The sequence below is a fragment of the Aquarana catesbeiana genome, linkage group LG02 (genome assembly GCF_042186555.1).
Source record: "Aquarana catesbeiana isolate 2022-GZ linkage group LG02, ASM4218655v1, whole genome shotgun sequence".
Taxonomy (NCBI): domain Eukaryota; kingdom Metazoa; phylum Chordata; class Amphibia; order Anura; family Ranidae; genus Aquarana; species Aquarana catesbeiana.
Window position 1 is genome coordinate 239,214,091 of NC_133325.1, and position 23,424 is coordinate 239,237,514.

General features: G+C 43.7%; 1 protein-coding gene across 1 annotated transcript in view; it reads left to right on the top strand.

Annotated features, from left to right (window-relative positions):
• The window catches only part of UCHL3 (ubiquitin C-terminal hydrolase L3), a 96,693-nt gene that overhangs the window by 3,287 nt on the left and 69,982 nt on the right, over window positions 1–23,424 (top strand). The window contains exon 3 of the mRNA XM_073612677.1: window positions 22,172–22,328. Within this exon, the coding sequence (XP_073468778.1) occupies window positions 22,172–22,328 (157 nt within the window). The remainder of the gene's footprint in view (window positions 1–22,171; window positions 22,329–23,424) is intronic.

A 23,424-nucleotide genomic window follows, 5' to 3' on the forward strand; every position in this document is an offset into this window, starting at 1 on the left:
TAGTATACTTTAGAACAGGGGTCTCCAAACTTTTTTACTTCAAGGGCCACATCATATATTAGATATTCGTGGGCCAAAAAAAAAATTATTTATAAATGAATCCACAGCCATGGGATAGGATAGAATTTGAAAGGCTGCCACCAGAAGGGCTGGACTTTTAATGCACATGAGGCCTCACATCTGTGTTCCTGTCATTTGTCCGGCACATTTCTGTCCCCCTCAGAATCTCGCTGCCCATTTGTGTCCCCATCAGACACTCCCCATACATCGTGTCCTCATTAACACCCCCTTGCACATTTTGAGTCCCCATCATAGCCACCCCCGCACATTTGTGTGTCCATCTCAGCTCCTGCCAGACACTTGTGTCCTGTCAGAGCCCCCCCAGCACATTCCTTTCCTCATCAGTCTCCCTGCATTGACTTCTATTTCCCCTGTAGATCAGTGACTGTTACCAATGAAGGGCTGATTTTGGTGCAGACCTATTGCACTTACTGGCTCCCATCCCGCTGTCGCACAGGCAGCATTTCACAATTTTTTTTTTTTAGTGCTCGCCGCCAAGGGCTGTCACCTTCCACATCCCATCGGCAGCGTCTGCATCACACAGACGATTATCTAGGGGTGAAAATTGAGATGAAGAGCTTTCCAGTCGACGATCCGCTGGCTTACTGGGTCATGAGAATAGACCACTGGCCAGAACTTGCCCAGTATGCAATTGGGCTGCCCTGCATACAGCATGCTTTCCGATCGGGCAGTGCTGCTGGAGGTTTTGTTACTGGTAATAGAACGTGTCTTTCAACAGACTCTGTGGACCGTCTGACATTTATCAAAATGAATCAGTCCTATATTGCCAGCATCTAAGAAGCCCCTGATGCCGTTGTCAGTGATGAAGTGTTTTTGGGATGTGGAATTTCTGCAGGACTTCCAGGCTGCCTTGTGTTGTGGGTTTTGATTTCATCTGGAAGAATTTCTTTTTTTTTTTTGGTGTAGGTTTCATGGGCGCAATTAACACCCAAAGACCAATTTTTTCCGCTCCAAAAGTCTGTGGAAGAGACACCAGAGTTTATCCAAAAAAAATCTCTAATCTTGTTCCCAGTGCACTACATTGTGGCCTCATCATACATATTTTTTTTTTTTTGGCTTTATAAATGCAATTATTGCTGCAGAAGCTTCTATACACAGTACAGATTGGCCACTTTGCAGTTGGACTAAGGAGACCCCCCCCAGGCACTATATTGAAACACATTTTTCATTGTTATGCTTTTACTTTAAGAATCAATAAATCAATGCTCATTTAAAATTTACGTTTTTTGCAAACTTTGTTTTTCATTGCTACATGTCCCCCAGGGCAGTACCCGGACCCCCAAAACCATTGTATGCCCAATTACTTGCATAGAAGCCTTCAAAATGGGCACTTTTGATTTTTCCAGATCGGGTCCCATAGACTTCAACGGGGTTCGTTATTCAGTTCCGAACTTTTCCAATGTTCTGGTGCAAACCGAACAGGGGGTCGTTTGGCCCATCCATAGTGGTCAGGGGGCGGTTCTGTTTAATCCTCTTTTAAGCCACTTCCACTGTTAGTCACAATCTGGTAATACCCATTGCTCTCTGTGGCATGCATAGCGGGACTTGTTTTTCAACTGTATCTCATGGTGGCTGGTATTTTTGTCACACTGTATTGAACTTATGTGTAAACCAGGCACATTACTTGTTATGGGTATTGTCATTGCGTTTACACTGTAAAAATTGTCTTTGTTTCTAATAGTAATTCTGTCATGTTCTTCTTCATGTTGTCAGGGGGAAAAAAAGCGCTCTTAGTACATTTTCAATGTTTTGTCAGTAAAATAATGTCGCAGGAGGTTGGCAACCCTCCTCCATGAGGCTTTTACATTATCCAGAGCTCCATTAAAAAGATTTTACCCTTCCTTAATATTATAGTAACAGTAGTTTCACTAGACAGGAAGTGAGGGCTGATATAACAGGTACATGAATGGAAATGAAAAGCTGATGAGGGATTCTAGTAGCCTTAGCATACTGTATTGGGAAAATAGCATTTTTATTCCTGTCTGTGTTGCTGTTGGAGAGTCTTGTTTCTTGCATGTACACTTTAACCACTTGCCCATCAGCAGTAGTAATTTTACTTAGAGCTTTGCTATTCTCTGACACAGTACTGGTACGTTGTCATGGCCCGATTCTTTCGGATTATTTGGGGTTGTATTCAAAATACAATAAGTATTGCACTTACATTTCTAGGTGCTTTAGGTAAGCACCAACACAGACCGCCTTTCTGTAAGACAAACGCCGCTCGGCTGAGCTGGCATGTTTTCCACTGGCCAGAAAAAGTCACGGGTCCCCCACCAAACGTGGCGACTGCACAGCCTCAATGCATTTTCCAAGAAGTGCATCATCGGGAAGCTCGCAGTTGCCTCCTTTTTTTTTTTTTTTTTTTTTTTTTTTTTTTTTTTTTTTTTTTTCAGTGTAGCCTTGTTTATCTCCTGGTCAGATACTATTGGTTACAAACTGTGATGCCACATACTTCATCCCTAGACCAAATAAATATAATGCCAGATCCCAAATGAAAAATAGAAAATGGAATAAGGCTTGCTGTCGGAAGCATCCTATCAAATCCATATAAACATAACAAGTATCTGTACATTTTTAACAACTTTCTCTCAACCTCATTCTATATTGCAGTACAGTAAAAACTGCAGCATCTCCCAAACAATATGAGATAAACCATCACCTATTTATGTAAATACAATTATTTATAAAAAAAAATCCCTTTAATCAAAAAATCTATGTATAAATATATCAGATGCATAAAAAGTGTAGCGCTACTTATATTAAGAGTATCCAATAATGATGATACTCTTAATATAAGTAGCGCTACACTTTTTATGCATCTGGTCCCTTTGCTAATTTTCTGTTTTGTTGTGTGAGCCGCTATTTCGACAGAGTAAGCGCAGAGTTTTTGTTTTTTAAATTACTGTTGCTATGTATAAATATATAAAAACCTCTACTTATAAAAATATCTGTGTGTAAGATAAGGGCCCTCTAGTGGTCACCATACATATCTCAACAGAATTAACTCAACTCTTTGCCATTAACTTCGTAGTAAACTCTAGTGGACAACTTGGCTCCATTTAAATTGGCATAATATAACCTACTAGTTGGTGCCTTTTAAGGCCTCACTGGATGTTTTTGGACGTTTTTTACAGCATCTGTTTTTTGGCTTCCGATGTTTTTTTTCTCTACAGTCAATAAACTCCCCATCATGTTATCCTATGTGTCCATGTACACAGGATGTTATCAGCAGTTTTTGGCTGGGGCGTTTTTTGGCTTTAAAAAAACCCCAAAACTAGTGGGTTCTGAGAGGAGTCTTTCAGCTGTAAAAACGCTCTAACGTCAAAAGCTGATAAATGCAAAAACGTTTAACATTGAAAAACTCACTGCAAAGCTACTGGCATTTTTATAACATTATTTTAACGTCCAGTGTGCATGAGGTCTAAAAGTTTTTCATAGTGTGCCATTTAGGAGATATTGCCTGCTCTTTCGGTCTATTATGTCACTCGCACATGTGCATTGGGGTTCCTATTGATGGCACTCTGAGTGTGCCATCAATCTGTAGAGCAGTGTGCTGTGTTTATGCCAGTGTTACTTCTCACCATTTCAGTGTAACACTGAGAGTTCTGACAGTCATTAGTTCCTGAAACCCCATGTGACTAACTACGTCACAGGGGATGTTTACACAGCAGCAGCACAGGATTGGTCAGGCGACGTTAAATACTATGGAAACTGTTATTTAAAACTTACTCTTTTAGTGTATGCGCAAGAAACATGCAGTGAAGTATGAGAGAGGGCGGAAATGCGGGTGGAAAAGGCAGAGAGAGGTTTCCACAAAGATGGCGCTGGCTTCGGCCAGGACAAACAACTTTACAGATAAACCGCGGGAATAGTAAGAATGCTTATTAGACACTTCAGCCTATCCCGCTGTCTTTGAAAGTGCATTATATTATTGTATTATGTTTTTCCTGAATTTGCTGTATTGAGTTTACTACCATTTTAAATGTGGCCATTTAAAGTGATTTGTAAAGTCTTTGATAGAGGGAAAAGAAAGACATGTTATAATTATCTGCTCTGCGTAGTGGCTTTTCACAGAGCAGCCCAGATCTTCTTCTCGGTGACTCTTCTGTGCTCATGGCCCCTCCCTCCTGTTGAGTGCCCCCACAGCAAGCAGCTTGCTATGGGGGACACCCAAGCCGATTCACAGCTCCATGTGTCCATTCAGACACGGGGCTACAGTTTGGCCCCACCCCTCTCTCTCCTGATTGGCTCCCACTGCTGTCAAAGTCAGTTAGCCAATGACGCCACTGCTGTGTGTCAGCTATTTAGGGGGGAGAGTCCTGGACAGCTGAGACTTCTGTAGACATTGCTGGACAGAGATGGGGCTCACGTAAGTATTAGGGGGGCTACTGCACACAGAAGGCTTTTTTCTTATCTCAAAGTGGTTGCATTAAGGTAAAAAATTGCTTGCATTAAGGTAAAAAATGTTTGGGTGTCAAATACCTGGGGTTCCTGTTGCCCGGTAGGACAGAGGAAATCTTCCTCCTCAACTTCCCTCCTCTTCTAATAGCCATAAAGAAAGATCTACAGGAGTGGTAGCATGGGCTGTTCTCCTGGTTCGGTCGCTGCAGCATAGTAAAAATGAATATCCTGCCTAGACTGTTATATCACTTCCAAGCACTACCTATACAGGTGCTGACCTCCTTCCTAAAAGCGGTGAACAGAGTGCTGGTCCACTTTGTGTGGGCCCGGAAACCGCCACGGCTAACTCAAACCGTTCTCCGACTTCCTAAACCGAAGGGTGGCTTGGCCCTGCCGGACGCCAGTCTCACGGCATGCCATCTAACACATATACTAGATTGGTGCTGCCATGGCTCCCTGAAACAATGGGTGCAAATAGAACAATCCCTAATGGGGGTACACCTGGGATCGCTGCCCTGGTGTCAGAAGCCCTTTCCAAAACGGATTTCAGACCAACCCACGGTGGGGGTGACAATACAGACGGCTTGGAAGGTTTTCCGAGACTTGTCGGTCGCACCGCCCCCATCCTCACTCACCCCGGTAGTGGACAACCTGGCCTTCACTCCGGGTCTCAATGATCCTAGATTCCTATATTTGAAACAGGTTGAGAGGTCACAGGTACAAAATTTCCTCACTAATGGACAATGGAGAAATAGGCAGCAAATATTGGACGATCCTGCCCTGAGTGGGCTCTTTTTGGCAAAAGGTCCGGCTGTCCCACTTCAATGGCTCATTGCTCTCCCCGGCCGCCTATGAGAGGCAATTGACCCCCTTTGAACCACTATGCCTGGATCAGACACCGTTGAGACATGCAATCTCCCTGATATATCAACTACTGGTATCGCCGCCCCCGGAGTATAGGCTTCCCTATATTTCCAGGTGGAAGCATGAATTGGATATATAATTGACAGAGAAGCAGGTAGACAGGATCATTCTTTTCACCCAGAAGACCTCTATTTGCGCAAGACAACAAGAAGCGGGAAACAAAATACTGTCCCGTTGTAATATACAGCGGAAAAGATACATAGGATGTTCCCTCAGAGCACGGACCTATGCTGGAGATGCGGGGAGGATTTCAGAAGGCTCCTGCATGTCTTTTGGACCTGCCGCATCCTACAACCCTTCTGGGTAGAGGTACATCGCATCATCCAGAAATTCACAGACCGGGTACTGCCAATGTCCCCGAGCTCTTCCTTTTGCACCACCACGAGATCCCGAGTAGAAGATATAGAAAATCCATGTTGCCGCTCTTGATCACTGCGACAAAGAGCTGCATCCCTTTGAATTGGAAACAGACGCAGCCTCCATCAGTGGCGGGCTGGTTGAAAAGAGTGGCGGACATGCATGCAATGGAGGACTTGGTGGCCACGGAGAAAGGCCTAAACGAGACATTTTCCAAAACATGGTTCCACTGGCATGAATTCTATTACTCTGAGGAGTACGGACGGCTGGTGGCTTGGCACCCCTGAGGGGGTCGCTTCTGGGAGGACCCAAAGGGGAGTGGATGCGACTGTTTTATCTTCTTCCTCTTCTCTTGTACTGTCTGTATTATCAGCACTAAGGTGCTATGCCTTTTTTGAGCTGGTCACCTACGGGCTCAAATATCTTTCTTTTTTTTTTTTCAAGAAATACAACGGCATTTGCCGTAAAAAAGGATGCGGAGGACTCCTGTTCCCTTGATACGCGATATGATTCCTCTCTGATAGCAGACATCCCCTCTTTTCAGGGTTATCTATATGTGGGACTTTGGGGATTGTCTGCTTTATTGTGATATGTACCAGCGTAATCTCTGTATTTCTGCATGTTCTCCTCTCTTAAATAAAGAATTTATAAAAAAAAAAAAAAAAAATGTTTAGATGTCAGCATCGCCCTCTCAGCCCCCCTTTATTTACCTGAGACCTCAATCAATCCAGCGTTGTGCATGTCTGTAGATCTTTTCTCCCCTCACCATTGGCTCCCAGTGCTGTCAGTCAAAGCCAGTGATGGGGGCGGGGCAAAGTCCCGCTGTCTGTGTCAATGGACACAGCAGAGGGACTCTGGTGTGAGCACGCACTAGTGCCATGGGGGCACTGGCCAGAGAGGAGGCAAGTATAAACATGTTTGTTATTTTAAAATAATAAAAAAAACAAAAAAAAAACAATTTTTTTTTTTAACAACCCCTTTTAATGCATAGAATGCATTAAGATAAAAGTCCATCAAGTCCAGTGTGTGTGTGTGTGTGTGTGTGTGTGTGTGTGTGTGTGTGTACACTTTTTTATGTCAATATTACATTGTATATCCCTGTATGTTGTGGTCGTTTATGTGCCTATCTAAGTTTTTTTCAAATTATCTATGCTCCCTGCTGAAACCACTACTTGTGGAAGAGAATTCCACATTCTTACTGTAAAGAACCCTCTACGCAGTTTCCGGTTAAAGGGGTTGTAAACCTTTGTGTGTAGGTTTTTTTTTTTTTTTTTTTTATAACAAACATGTCACTTACATTCACTGTGCAGTTTGTTTTGCACAGAGTGGTCCCGATCCGCCTCTTCTGGGGTCCCCCGGCGGCACTGGTGGCTCCTCCCCGCATCGAGTGCCCACATTGGAGAAGGCTTTCCTAAGGTGGACACCCTTGCGGGCACGCTCCCGAGTCCTGCTTCTGTGTCCTTTCACACAGAATGCAGGACTCTGCCCCGCCCCCCGGCGCCTGCATCATTTGATTTGATTGACAGCAGCAGGAGCCCATGTCTGCTCTGCTATCAGTTTATCCAATCAGGACACAAGACAGCAGCTAGAGCTGATGTGCTCATTCCCGGCCGGAGAAAGATCGGGGTCAGGTAAGTAAAGCGGGGGTTGGGGGGGGGGCTGCAGTACAACAGAATGTTTTTAACCCAAATGCATTAAGGTGAAAAACCATGAGGTTTTACAACCCCTTTACATCGCTTTTCCTCTAATTTTAGTGAATGGCCTTGAGTATTTTTAAATGCCCTTTCGCAGTAAAGGTTTCATCCCTATTGTGGGGTCATCAGTACGGTATTTGTACATTGAAATCATGTCCCCTCTCAAGCATCTCTTCTCCAGAGAGAATAAGTTCAGTGCTTGTAATCTTTCCTCATAACTAAGATCCTCCAGACCCTTTATTAGCTTTGTTGCCCTTCTCTGTACTCTCTCCATTTCCAGCACATCCTTCCTGAGGACTGGAGCCCAGAACTGGATGGCATACTCCCCAGGTGCGGCCGGACCAGTGTCTTGTAGAGTGGGAAAATTATTGTTTTATCTCTGGAGTTAATTCCCTTTTTAATGCATGCCAATATTTTATTGGCTTTGCTTGCAGCAGCTTGGCATTGCATGCCGTTGCTGAGCCTGTCATCTACTAGGACCCCCAGGTCCTTTTCAATCCTAGATTCCCCCAGAGGTTCTCCCCCTAGTGAGTAGATTGTGTTCATGTTTTTGCCACCTAAATGCATTATTTTACATTTTTCTACATTAAACCTCATTTTCCATGTAGTTGCCCATCCCTTTAATTTGTTCAGATCTTCTAGCAAGGTTTCCACGTCCTGTGAAGAAGCTATTGCCCTGCTTAGCTTGGTATCGTCCGCAAATACTGAGATTGAGCTGTTTATCCCATCCTCCAGATCATTTATGAATAAATTAAATGTGATTGGTCCCAGGACAGAACCCTGAGGGACCCCACTTTCCACCCTTGACCATTCTGAGTACTCCCCATTTATCACTACCCTCTGAACTCGCCCTTGTAGCCAGTTTTCAATCCAGGTACTCACCCTTTGGTCCATGCCAACAGACCTTAGCTTGTACAGTTAACGTTTGTGAGGAACTGTATCAAATGCCTTTGGTAAATCCAGATACATTACGTCTACGGGCCTTCCTTCATCTAGATGGCAGCTCACCTCCTCATAGAAGGTTAATAGATTGGTTTGGCAAGAACAATTTTTCATGAATCTATGCGGATTACTGCTAATGATAACGTTTTCATTACTAAAATCTTGTGTATAGTCCCTTATCCCTTCCAAGAGCTTGCATACTATTGATGTTAGGCTAAGTAGTCTGTAGTTCCCAGGGATATATCTTGATCCTTTTTTTAAAGATTGGAGAAAAGCCAATGTAGCTCCAATCAGCTGGTACCATACCAGTCAGTAGACTGTTCGTAAAGATTAGTAACAGTTACAGGATTACCTATATGAGATTTTGATGTATCGTCTCAAATTCCCCCTGCCAGGCACGTTTGTCTGGAACATAATAGAGACCCTAGATTCCTTTTTAAAGTGGACGTAAACCCATTCATAAAACAGTTTCATTTCCGGGACCTGCCGTAAATGTGACACTCTCATTGGTTGTGCTCTCAACCAAACTGTCAAACCATCCAGTGGCTGGTGTCATAACGGATCACATGTGCATCATGGCAGTTGTAGATTACATGGAGGCAAAGATGGCAGCTTCTTTGGTAGAAAACGATAGGAGTGTTTACGTACACTTTAAATGTTGGGTTCTTGTCGTCCCCCGGAGTTCTAGGGGGGTCTTGGACAAGTTGGTCCTTCAACATGAAACCAGGTGGATCTGGGAATTGGAGGAGACCAAGCCCCCGGGATTGAATGATAGTCTTAGTTTCTCTGAGCCCATCAATAAGCATTTTAACTGCTGTGAGTCTGAAGAATTATACACTGCATTACTTTGATGCCCATTGTATGGGCTTACTTCATTTTCCCCACTAGATGGCACAATTTGCACTTTATTTCTAGGCATTATGCTGGCCTTCTATTCTTTATATTACTCAGGTCTAAGACCCCTTTTACACTGGGGCCGCGTTAGCGCTAAAGCGACGATCGTTCTAGCTGCACTTTACTGCTGTTTAAGCTGCGCTTATCGGCCGATAGGGCGTTTTAACTCGAAAGAAGGGGTTAAAAGCGTCTGTGATGCGGCGCTTCTGAAACTTTTTTTTTTAGGCGCTTTAGAAGCCATTAATTTCAATGGGCAGGGGCATTTTGGGAGCGCTCCCAAACTGCCCCAAAGATGCTGCTTGCAGGACTTTTTCTAACGCCCTGCAAGCACACCGCCTCAGTGTGAAAAGACACACTGAAATGAATGGGAGGTGGTTTTTGGGCGCTATTTAGAGGCTTGCTCTATCGCTAAAACTGCCTCAGTGTGAAAGGGGTCTAAGATGTGCATGCGCGTTCACATATATGCCATCGCGCACAGTTTTTCACAAGTGACATTATGACGTGGCACATATGCGTGATGGAGACTGGGGGGCCATTTTAAGATCAGATAGAATGCATGCCTAACATGGTAGCCGTACCTCTGAGGCGGCTGGTAGAACCGTTGAAACGGGTCAGGTTGGCGTTCTGTCCTCCCCCACTTTTCTCAATCCGGGCGACCAGATGACTTTGCTATGAACAAGCCAGCTTGGCAGAGTGAAAAATATACTGATTATGCAGTACGTATATGGAAGCCCAGGACTTTTATTTTTTTATTTATTTTTTTTTTTAAATATGGATGTTTAAATACATGGGGGGTGGGAGAATGAATGGACACCTGTAGTGCACACATGAGACTCTGTGGGCCACTGATGAATACGTCTTTTTCCCTTCATTCAGTCCAGACCACACTACAGTATATAATATTCCCATGCATCTATAGTGACTTTTATCCTTTGCCTGTATTGAACGGGGGGGGGTTCAAAGTTCATGAAAGTACATATTCCTATATAAACACTGCATGTGTTGCATTTATTCCATCAACATTGTTGCTGCTTGGGCATCACATTATACTGTATAGGGATTTGCCATTGCAATGTCAATACTCTGTTTTAAACTATATACAATATGTACTTGATCGTCCGTTTGTGGTACAGTGGAGGTTTTTTAGAAATTTGTTTTTAAAAAATATATTTTTGTACAATGAAGTGGGATTATACAGTGCTTTGCTATCAAGATTGTTGTATATACATAGCCTTTCCATGTCTACTTGAGTCCATAACTAGCAGGGTGGATTTGACTTAAATCAAGTCGATTTTAAAATCACAATTTAAATCATGATTTAAATCCCTAGTAAAAAGGCTTGATTTAAATCGAGTTGATTTAAATCATAATTTTTAAAGAGCACTGTCATCTGTCTTGCAGCGGCTCCTCCTCTGACCCACTGTTGACTCACCGACAGTCCCATTCACTTTAATGGGACAGCTGGTGATGCGGCAGTAACACACCAAGGTGAGGGACGTTTGGCAGCTGCAGGTGAGTGGATGCCCGCTAACAGGCGCTGCTATAATGGATCCGAAATGATAGGTGCTCTTTTTAAATGTAAGGACTTATCCTTGCTGGTAGTTAGGAAACCTTCATTTCTTTCTCGGACATCACGGGATACAGAGCCACAGTAATAACTGATGGGTTATGTAGGTACCATTAGGTATTTGGACACTGGTCACACCCTAAGCAGGAAGTTCAACCCCCTATATAATCCCTCCCCTTCCAGGGATACCTCAGTTTTTACGCCAGTGACTTAGTTGTTGGACGTGTAAAGATGTCCTGTAATGAAGCTCCAAAGAGAATTTCCTGATATCCTATACTGGGGCAAGCCAGGCGAACCGGATCCATTCAAAGTGTCCTTTCATGGCCGAATTGGATGGTACCCGGCCCTCGTGTCCGAAGAAACAAGGTTTTACCTGTAACACTTCTCTTTTTAGATAGCTGGACCCCGCAGATCAGAAAATGGCTTTAAATCTCCTCCTAATTTCTGGCTGGGTGCTTTACAGGGCCAGAACTGCAGGATCCCCCTATTTGTAGGGGGCCCCAGTCTCTGACGTTTTTTTAAACGGAGCCCACCGTGAGAGGTGAAGATTGGGTCTGTGTATACAGAAGCCTGCGGCTGGATAAGGTAAGAGGAGATTCCACAGAATTTTTGAATTCTAGTAGGTTTTCTCCTTTAAGGTAAATGCATGCTATGCCTATTGTGACCACCGGGGGCTGCCAAGAGCACATACCTTCTCATGCTGATTTGTCTCAGCGTTCGACGCTGCACAGCTCCTCTGACCGGCTCCAGGTAGGATGGGATGGGGGAGATTTCTCCTCAGGAATGTTCCCCCCAGGCTAGGGGGAGGCTACAGATGGGCTGTAAGGCAGTTTTAAATCGCACTGTCGCTGCCATGCTGCCTTTGCTTATGAAGGCCCCATCACTGCTGGCCTCCTCCTTCTTCCTCCACCTCCAGCCTGCCTCCAGGCTTGTCCCGGAAGGGTCAGCTAGTGCGGGAAGCGCTCGTTTTTCGAAAACGAAAGTGGGGGCGGAGCGTCAGCGTGCTCAGACGCTCACAGTGGCAGAAGCATGGCTATTTAAAGCACACTTTACAGGTGCTCTGAGTCTTGGAGGGACACAGAGCTGACGGTTGCATGTAAGGTGGGACACAGGCATTCTCCTAGGCTGCATTTACTAAGGGAACACCAGACTGGGCATTTGGTAGCAAGGCTTTGCCGGACTAAATCGCTCAGCAGTCAGTGTTCATTTTGGATACCTCACACCTTCTTGCTTTGCATTATGGGTAGAAGAGGTTCAAATACCCCCAGAACCAGAGACACTAGGGGATCTCGTTCGGGTTCTGAGGACCCCCTGTCTGCTACATCCCCCCCCCCCCCCCGAGGGGCCAGGGACGGCTGGTCAGGGAGAGCCGTTGGGGTCTGGGGCTGTACCTGCTTCTGGCACTTCAGCCCCTGTATACATTACACAAGAGGTTTTTTCCTCAACCATTAATGGTTTAGAGCAGTGGTTCTCAACTCCAGTCCTCAGGACCCACCAACAGGCCAGGTTTGCAAGATAGCTGAAATATATCACAGGTGATATCACTTGCTGCTCAGTGATTGCAGTATTCTAGTCTGCAGCTCCCCAAGGTAATACTTAAATTCTGGCCTGTTGGTGGGTCCCGAGGACTGGAGTTGAGAACCACTGGTTTAGAGGAAAGATTAATGGCCGTGATTACTTTTTCACTCGGTGGAAAGAAACGTACTAGGCCTTCCTCTGTTTCCCAGGACCCTCAGGTAGAGGAGCTCTGGGATAAAGGAGACAAATCCCTTTCAGAGGATCAGGATGGGACGGATGATTTCTCCTCGGAGGAATCAGGTGGAGAGGGACCCTCTTCAGCTTCCCAAGAGGAGAAGGTCTTAGTACAGATCCTTACTGGATCGGTCCGCTCCACATTTAAGTTGCCCGTACCTGAAGCTGTTGAGGAATCCTCTACTTTGGGGTCGCTGAAACACTCTCAAACAGCACATGCTTTTCCTGTTTATAATTTACTTGAAAAGCTCCTTTTATTCTGAGTGGGATCACCCAGATAAGCGATTTCTTCCGCCCAAAAAGTTTTCAACACTATCCTATGGAAGAAAAATTTATTAAGATGTGGGGAATGCCGGCCATTGATGCGGCCATTTCCTCTGTAAATAGTAGTCTGACTTGTCCTGTAGACAACGCTCAGATGTTCAGGGATCCTGTAGATAAAAAGATGGAATCCTTATTAAAGGATGCTTTTTCCTTAGCAGGATCAGTGGCTCAACCTGCAGTAGCAGCGATTGGAGTCTGTCAATACTTAACAGACCATGTTAAGCAGGTCATCAAAGTTTTACCTGAACAGCAGGCCCAGGGGTTCGCTAACCTTCCAGGGGCCTTATGTTATGTTGTTGACGCTATCAGAGATTCTATCATGCAAACCTCTCATCTTTCACTTGGGTTGGTACATATGCGTAGAATCTTATGGTTGAAAAATTGGTCAGCCGAAGCACCATGTAAGAGGCTGTTGGCTGGGTTTCCTTTTCGTGGTGCAAGGTTGTTTGGAGAAGACTTGGATAACTATATCAAAAGAATCTCTTGTGGGAAAAGCACTCTCTTACCTGTTAAGAAGAGTAAGCGTCCCTCTTTCAAACGGACTCTTTCCCCAGCGCCAGGAGCTTCAGCCTCCAGGCAGTAACGACAACCTCCCCCGTCTGGGGCAAGAAACAAGAGTCAACCCCAGGGACGAAAGAAGTCCTGGGGGAAGAAGTCTTCTAGACAAGACACTAATGGGGCGTACACACGGTCGGACTTTTCAGCTACAAAAGTCCGACAGCCTGTCCGACAGACTTTCGACGGACTTTCGACGGACTTGCGGCGGACTTTCTAACGAACAGACTTGCCTACACACGATCACACAAAAGTCCGTCGAATTCTTACGTGATGACGTACACCGGACTAAAATAAGGAAGTTGATAGCCAGTAGCCAATAGCTGCCCTAGCGTGGGTTTTTCTCCGTCAGACTAGCATACAGACGAGCGGATTTTTCGACCGGACTCGAGTCCGTCGGAAAGATTTGAAGCATGTTTCAAATCTAAAGTCCGTCGGATTTGAGGCTGAAAAAGTCCGTTGAAAGTCCGGAGAAGCCCACACACGATCGGATTACCAGCCAGCTTTAGTCCGTCAGCGTCCGTTGGACTTTTGTAGACGAAAAGTCCGACCGTGTGTACGCGGCATTAGGCCTCTTCATGAGAGGGCGCCCCCGCTTGCTCGAGTGGGGGAAGACTGCTACAGTTCTCAAAGCTCTGGCAGGAGGACTTCCAGAACAGATGGGTAATTTTCCACGGTAACCTTAGGGTACAAGCTGGAGTTCCAAGAATTCCCCCTCTCCTCGTTTCCTCAGATCAGGTGTCCCCAGAGACGAAGCAGTCGCTCCTTCTAGCGTTAGAGTGACTTTTGTCGCAAGAGGTCAATATGGTGGTTCCCACAAAGGATCAAGGATTGGGCTTCTATTCCAAACTTTTTACGGTCCAAAAGCCAAATGGGGATGTCCGACCCATTCTGGATTTAAGAGATCTGAATCGACTCCTAAGGATACAGTCCTTCCGCATGGAATCGATTCGGACAGTAGTCTCCATCCTGCAGGGAGGAGAATTTTTGGCATCGATAGACATCAGAGGTGCATACCTACATGTGCCCATTTTTCCTGCTCATCAGAAGTTTCTACGCTTCAAGATAGGAGGGCGCCATTTCCAGTTTGTGGCTCTGCCTTTTGGGATAGCCACTGCACCTCGAGTGTTCACAAAGATCTTGGCTCCTCCTCTGGCCAGATTAAGGGCTCAGGGTATAACTGTCATAGCATACCTAGACGACCTGCTCTTGATAGACCAGTCGGTAGCCTCTTTGAACGGGAACTTGAGGACCACGGTCAAGTAACTGGAACATCTAGGTTGGATCCTCAACCTAGAAAAATCTTTCCTAAGACCAGTAAGAAGACTGGAGTATTTGGGTCTGATCATAGATGCAAGCCAGGAGAAAGTATTTCTTCCTCAGGCAAAGATCACTGCTTTAAGGGAGCTGATTCTGACAGTCAGGACCAAGAGGTGTCCTTTTGTCCGCCTTTGTATGAGGCTGCTGGGGAAGATGGTGTCTTCATTTGAAGCAGTTCCCTATGCTCAGTTCCATTCAAGACTACTGCAACACAGTATTCTGTCGGCCTGGAACAAGAAGGTTCAGGCGCTAGACTTTCCGATGCACCTGTCTCAGGCGGTGCGTCAGAGCCTCAATTGGTGGCTAATACCCGAAAACCTGCAGAAGGGGAAATCCTTTCTACCGGTGACCTGGACGGTGGTGACAACAGATGCCAGTCTGTCAGGTTGGAGCAGTTCTGGAACAGTCTGCGATCCAGGGGCTATGGTCCAAGATCGAGAGGACCTTACCCATCAACATTCTGGAGATCCGGGCGGTATATCTAGCCTTAAAGGCCTGGACTATCAGGCTACAGGGTTGCCCGGTCAGGATCCAATCCGACAATGCCACAGCAGTGGCTTATGTCAATCATCAGGGAGGCACCCGGAGCCGGGCTGCTCAAAAGGAGGTGAACCAGATCTTAGTCTGGGCAGAGATGCATGTGCCATGCATATCAGCAGTTTTCATTCCAGGGATAGAGAACTGGCAGGCGGACTATCTAAGTCGCCAGCAGTTACTCCCAGGGGAATGGTCCCTGCATCCTGACATCTTCCGGGCCATATGCCAAAGATAGGGGGTTCCAGATGTAGATCTCTTTGCATCTTGATTCAACAAAAAGATAGACAGATTTGTGGCAAGGACAAGGGATCATCTTGCATACGGGACGGATGCGTTGGTGATTCCGTGGCTTCGGTTCTCACTGATTTATGCATTCCCGCCTATTCTGCTACTGCCACGACTCCTTCGCAGGATCAGGCAAGAAGGGAGGTCAGTACTCCTGGTGGCCCCCGCTTGGCCCAGAAGGACTTGGTATGCAGAAATAGCAAGGATGACAGTGGGACCCTACCGGTACGCCCAGACCTGTTATCTCAAGGTCCAGTGTTCCATCCTGCCTTACAAACGCTAAATTTGACGGTTTGGCTATTGAGACCCACGTTCTGAAGAGTCGTGGGCTTTCAGGTCCTGTGATATCTACCTTGATCAATGCAAGGAAGCCAGCTTCCAGAATGATTTATCATAGAGTCTGGAAAGCTTATGTATCCTGGTGTGAATCCAGGGGTTGGCATCCCAGAAAATATGTGATAGGTAGAATTCTTGATTTTCTACAATTAGGATTAGAGATGAAGCTGGCCTTGAGTACCATCAAGGGCCAGGTCTCTGCCTTATCAGTATTGTTTCAACGACCACTTGCTTCGCATTCTTTGGTCCGAAACTTTATGCAGGGGGTGATGCGTCTTAATCCTCTGGTTAAGGCGCCCCTAAACCCCTTGGACTTGAACTTTGTTCTGTCGGTGTTACAGAAACAGCCTTTTGAACCAATACGTCAGATTCCTTTGATCTTGCTGACAAGGAAACTCATTTTTCTGATAGCCATCTCTTCTGCTAGAAGAGTATCAGAATTAGCAGCTCTTTCTTGTGAAGAGCCTTATTTGATTGTACACAAGGATAGAGTGGTACTGTGCCCTCATCCTAGTTTTTTACCGAAGGTGGTTTCAGATTTTCATCTAAACCAAGACATTGTTCTGCCTTCCTTTTTTCCAGATCCCTGTTCTCCGGAAGAAAGGTCACTACATTCTTTGGATGTAGTAAGAGCAGTCAAGGCCTATCTGGAAGCAACTGCTCAAATTCACAAAACTGACATTTTGTTCGTGCTGCCAGAGGGCCCCAGCAGAGGACAGGGAGCGTCAAAAGCTACCATTTCTAAATGGATTAGACAATTGATTATTCAAGCTTACGGTTTGAAACAGAAGATTCCTCCGTTTCAGATTGGGGCACATTACACAAGGGCTATTAGTGCTTCTTGGGCGGTGCATCACCAGGCCTCTATGGCTCAGATCTGCAAGGCCGCAACCTGGTCTTCAGTCCATACATTCACCAGATTTTATCAGGTGGATGTGAAAAGGCATGAGGATATCGCCTTTGGGCGTAGTGTGCTGCAGACAGCGGTACAAGGTCCTCAGGTCTGATTGCACCCTACTTGGTTGTGATTCCCCCCCCCCCTCAGATGGCATTGCTTTGGGACATTGCATCAGTTATTACTGTGGCTCTGTGTCCCGTGATGTCCGAGAAAGAAAATAGGATTTTTTATAACAGCTTACCTGTAAAATCCTTTTCTTTCGATGGACATCACGGGACACAGAGGTCCCACCCCTCTTCTAATACACTTATATTGCTTTGCTACAAAACTGAGGTATCCCTGGAAGGGGAGGGATTATATAGGGGGTTGAACTTCCTGCTTAGGGTGTGACCAGTGTCCAATACCTAATGGTACCTGCATAACCCATCAGTTATTGCTGTGGCTCTGTGTCCCGTGATGTCCATAGAAAGAAAAGGATTTTACAGGTAAGCTGTTAAAAAAAAAAAAAAAAATACTATTTTTTTTTTTTTTTTGCAAATTTTAAAGATTCTATTTGAAATATGTTTTCAGATTAGTAAAACAGCGATATCAGAACCAATTTTAGGTTAATCGCACATACTTAAGCACTACTCAAATTCTTTTATTTAATTGAAGCAATAATGTTGCCAATGAATGTTATCTCAGCCTGCAGAGCTTGGATTCATTGAATGAGTTTACCAAAAATGAAAATATTGCGGAATATACAGCCTCATGCTACATAACCAAGCTTCAATTCATGCTGAATATACAATTATTAATGTATCTTAAATAGAAAAACGATCGATCTTTTAGATAGATTTTTACTCCAAAAGCATTTTTTATTAAATTTGATAAATGAAAAAACTTCTTATTTAAATTAAAAAAAAAACACTTATTTATTTTATTTATTTTTTTTTTTTTCTTAAATCATCGATTTTATATCCACCCTGATAACTAGTATTTTTATGTTCTTAGGTAATTTTAACAAGTAATCATAATGTAAACAAAAAAAAAAATGTATGTAAAGTTCTTAATTTTCCGTAAATTTGTGACAAACTTACAGCTTTAAAAAACTTGCCATGCCTCTTACTAAATACCTTCGACTGTCTGCTTTCCAAAAAGTGGGTCATTTGGGAGAGATTTGTACTGTCCTTTTAATTTTAGAGAAATGAGATAGATAGGCTGTTAGTACATCAGGATTGATCAATTTTCAAATAAACTGTACACTCTCCGACCACTTTATTAGGTACACCTGTAAAATTGCTTGGTAACACAAATTGCTAATCAGCCAATCACATGACAGCAACTTGAATTATTTAGGCATCTAGATGTGGTGAAGATGACTTGCTGAAGTTCAAACTGAGCGTCAGAATGTGCGGAAAAAAGGGATTTAAGTGACTTTGAACGTGGCATGGTTTTTGGTGCCAAATGAGCTGGTCTGAGTATTTCAAATACTAGAAGAAAGTGACACCCCCCCCCCCCCCCCCAACAGAGGAACTTACAGAGCTGTATTCTGAATGGACACGCTCCCTGCTTATCTCCCTCCCTAAGCTCCCTCCCCGACACACACATTTTTATCTCTTGTCGATAAATGACAATGGCAGGGAAGGGGTTAACACTAGGGGGCGTTCAAGGGGTTAACTGTGTTCCCTGGGTGTGTTCTAACGGTGTGGGTAATGGGCTTACTGGGATAACACAGAGATCGCTGTTCCTGATCAATAGGAACAGCAGATCTCAGTGTTGTCTCCTATCAGAATGGGGATCTGCATTTTTTACATAGACAGTTCCCTGTTCTGCCTCTGTACCGCGATCGCGGGTGGCCGGCCGACATAGAGTCTGCAGGACCCGCAAATTCTCCCCCGGAGTGGAGCGGGCACTTGCTCCCACACTATGTAATGCACGGTACAGGTACGTCGGTTTGCACAGCCGAGCCGTCTTGCCGCAGTATATCTGCGGAAGGCTCTTGGCAAGTGGTTAACTGGAGAGCACCCAATTTAGCACATTACAGGCCCTGTTAGGTTTTAATATATCAGGTTGTTTCGAGGTAAACAGCCCAGGTTCTTAGAAAAGTACTTACTGTGACTGGGTTAGTGGTTTAAGTGCCTGGCCCTGCCTCCTGACCTCACAACTGGCAGTTGAAGCTTGCCATCATGGTAATGGGCCAATGGTAAGAATGAAAAACTTTATACACTTTAAGTTTTTTTTTTTTTTTTTAACCACCGGAAGATTTTACCCCTTTCCTGACCAGAGCACTTTTTACAATTTGGCACTGCATCGCTTTAACTGACAATTGCACTGTCATACAATGCTGTACCCAAACAAAATTTTGTGTCCTTTTCGTCCCACAAATAGAGCTTTCTTTTGGTGGTAATTGATCACCTCTGTGTTTTTTTTTTTTTTTTTTTTTTTTTGCGTTCTAAACAAAGTGAAAATTTTTTAAAAATATATATTTTTTACTTTTTGCTATAATAAATAACCCCCAAATAAAAAAAAAAAATTCATCAGTTTAGGCCAATATGTATTCTTCTACATATTTTTGGTAAAAAAAAATTGCAGTAAGCGTTATAGCGTCTATAAACTGTGAAAGATTTATGGCATTTATATGAAATGGTGATCTGCGATTTTTAGCGGTATTGCGACGGACAGATCGGAGACTTTTGTCACATTTTTTGGGACCATTGACATTTATATGATCAGTTCTATAAATATGCACTGGTTACTGTATAAATGTAACTGGCAGGGAAGGGGTTAACACTGTTTTCCCTCACTGTGTTCTAACTGTCTGGGGATGGGACTAACTAGGAGAGATGACAGATTGCTGTCCCTACTTTGTAGGAACACACGATCTGTCTTCTCTCCTCTGACAGCACATAGGTTTGTGTGTTTTACACACAAATCCCTGTGCTGGCTTTCGTGCACATGATCACGCGTGGCCAGTGGCGATCGCTCCAGCCACGCATCTCGGGTCCCCTGCTGTGCAGCGGGCGCTCAACCTCTGGTTGTGGAGAGCCATACTGCCACAGTATATCTACGTGAACCGGTCGGGAACCGGTTAATCTGTACATAATTGTATAGTGTGTTTATAGTGTGTTTATCTGCCTGAAGTAAAGCCAAAGAAGAGCCTTTAACCGATTCCCACCCGGCCACTGCACATACATGGCCAGATGGGACAACCGCCATTCTGAGAGGTTTTACCTGTACATTGCTCAAAATGCAGCCGCTCAGCTGTGTGCTCCTGGTGTGCCCATGTTCTCTGGACACAGCACATCACCAATCGGCCGATGATGATCACATGCTGGCGATTCCCATCATGTAATGTAAACATTACAATCTGTTGCTCGATCAGCTCTGCTTCTCCTCACACAGAGCCCACCAGTGAGGCAAAGAAAAGCTGATCTGTGCTTTTATACACCCTGATCATCCAGCATGTTTCCCCAGTGTACACACATCTGTTAGTGTCACATTCACATCTGTCAGTGTACCAGTGATCATCACCATATCAGCAGTGCAGCATCAATATATCTACACAAAGTCTCAAACATATGGCATCCCCTTACTCAGGAGGAGTAGCAGAATGTATTTTGGGGTGTAATTCTCGGTATGCACATGCTATGTGTTTAGAAATATCTTATAAATTGACAACTTGGGTGGCAGGGTGGCAAAAAGCGACTACGTAGAAAGACACATAGCAGAGGAGAGTAAAAAAAAAATCCCAAGGAATTTTTTTTTTTAGATATATTAACAGTAAAAAAGTGAGATCAGAGCACATTGCCCACATAAAAGACGATGGTGGAATGATGGTTACAGATGGCACAAAGAAGGCAACTGTACTAAATACTTCTCAGTTTTTACACAGGAAAAAGAGGGATATACCGACCACGACAGTATTGTTAATAACACGTCACAGGATGTACTCTAGTGGCTAACAGAGGCTGGAGTCCAGGAAAAACTAGATGAGCTTAACACAAATAAACCCCCGCGAGAGTCCTTCAACCGAATTCCAGCACTCTGCAAACTCCGTGAATCCTTCTCCCTTTCCCTCGATTCGGAGGAGAATTTGCTGAGTTTGCAGAGTGCTGGAATTCGGTTGAAGGTGAAAACTGAAAGTAGCGTATTGGATCTATTACACGTGAGAGCTGTACAAGATCCAGGTGCCTGGTACTTTGGTGGAGACGTGACCATCTTGTGGATATACTATGCCTGTTTGACCACCTCTAATCTAGTGGTCCACTGCGTGCGGTAAGAGGCCCAGTGTGTTGTTTGGAAGAGGATATCTTTATTCACTTTAAATTGTCTGATTTACACCCTGGGTGGTTCTGAAAAGGAAATGGACTTTTCGTCCAGCATTTGTGGACCTTTATTAACATAATATATCCAGCGCTGCATAAACCCATTTTTTTACTTGTGTTATTGTTACCAGTAATTCTGTGCCAGCTGCTCCTTGGAATCTAAGCGCAGTGAATATTTCTTGTTTCTATTGTTATGCCGCGTGTGAGAAATAACTTGTTAACATTACAATGTTGTGGGGTGGGGTTTCTTAATTTTCCACAAAAAAAAAATTGTGGGGAAAAAAATTACAACTTCATAAAACTCACCATGCCTGTTACTAAATACCTTGGACTGTCTACTTTGCAAAAAAGGGATCATTTTGGGGGGTATTTGTACTGTCTTGACATTTTAGGGCCTCAAGAAATGAGATGGGCTATCAGTATATATATATTTTTTTTTTTTTTCAAAATATTTGCTCCTTTTTTTTTTTTTTTTTTTTTTTTTTTTTTTTGCAAAAATGGATGTGGGATTTCCAATAAAACAGTGTGTGTGGTGTGTGTGTTTTTTTTTTTTTTTTTTTTTTTTTGTAGTTTGTAACCTTGTGTAATCCTGAAGAAAATGTGTACTATGGCCATGATGACTTATAATAGTGTGTGTTTTTTAAACTGTTGTTGCCCATAGCATCTAAACAGCCTCTCCATGTAACCCAGGGTAGAAACCTAAAACAAAGTTTCTGACATCAATTCGTCATTTAGATGGTTCCATACCACAGAGGCTGGATTCATAGTTTGTATCCTTGCCTGCTGGTAGTATTATCGCCTTGCTGAAATGGAAATGCTATTTTTATGACGGTCAGAATCTGTATGTCTGCGGTTGCTTTTCTTGGCTTATCCTGTGCTGTGAAGGAGTGGTGTTTTCCCAATATTGCCAGTATGATGCCGTAATAAATGACATTTGGTTGAAATGATTTATAAGAGTTTTTGTTTACATTTTTTTTGTTTTTTTTCTATTCCCCAGTATGAATTATTTAAAGCAGAGGAGGAAGAAAAAATTAAATCCCACGGTCAAAATGTGGATTCATCTGTTTACTTCATGAAGCAAACCATAAGCAATGCCTGTGGAACAATGGGCCTTATTCATGCAGTGGCAAACAACCGAGAAAAGCTCGATTTTGGTAACTAGAACATTTTCCAAAACACAATTAGACTCTAACCACCAGGTGGTGCTACAGTACCAACTTAGATGTTCTCTTTGCAGCGTTTATAGCAGATCCTTTCTGCCAGGGACACACTGACAACTTTGGGATAAAAATATTTTCTGTGAAGCAAAGTAATATTTTGTTTCAAAAATTTAAATTTAGTTTTTTGGTCTTTGATCATTTAAAATTCAGGCAATGAGAAATACTATGGAGGAATTTTACGAAGGCTGGAGCAGTTGTTTAGTAGCCAGTCTACTTCTAACTTCAGTTACTTCTGTAGTAAAGCTTTGAAAATGAAAGGTAAAAGCTGTTTGCCATGCACAGCTGTTTGCCATGCACAGCTGTTTCAGATTTTGTGTTCTCCAGTCTTGGTATATCCTTCTGAGTTCGCTTATATTACAGAAATAAAACCTAAGGGCCTCATGTACACTGCTGCTCTTAAACTCATGTTTAGCAATTTTTGGCAATTTTTTTTTCTTTTTTAGTTTTTTGCAAAGCCCTTTTATCTCAACTTAATAGCCTATGTGCCCATGCACACCAGGGTTTAGGAGCAGCAGAGTTTAGAGGCAGTCAAAGCTCCTGCTTTTTGGCCTAAAAATGGCAAACGCACATAAAACGCACCTAAATGATAGGTGCAGCTAGCACTTCAGTATTTATTTATTTCAATGGCCAGAATAAATTAAAAATTCTGGCTAATGAAATAAATAGACTTTCATACTCCCAAAATGCTGCTAAACTCACATAAACTGGTTTGAAAAATTGCAGCTTAGGTGAGTTTAAAACACTGCTTTTTCTCCTGTCATGAGAAAGAGAGTGTTTACAGTAAACCAGTGTGCATGAAGCCTGAAGGTGTCTAGTTTATAAAATTAATAACTAAAATAGTTATTAGACTGGCAAGGACGTATGCTAGTTCATATTTTGGAAGTAGATTTGCTCATATTGTGTTTTTAGCACTTTTGAGTTGAAACATTGCTGTATTTTGCTAAGTAAAGTATTTGCATATTTCTGGGTTGGTGGCTCATTGAACCACGATCAGGAGGACAGCTCTCAGTTGTGCACCTCCTGTAAAAAG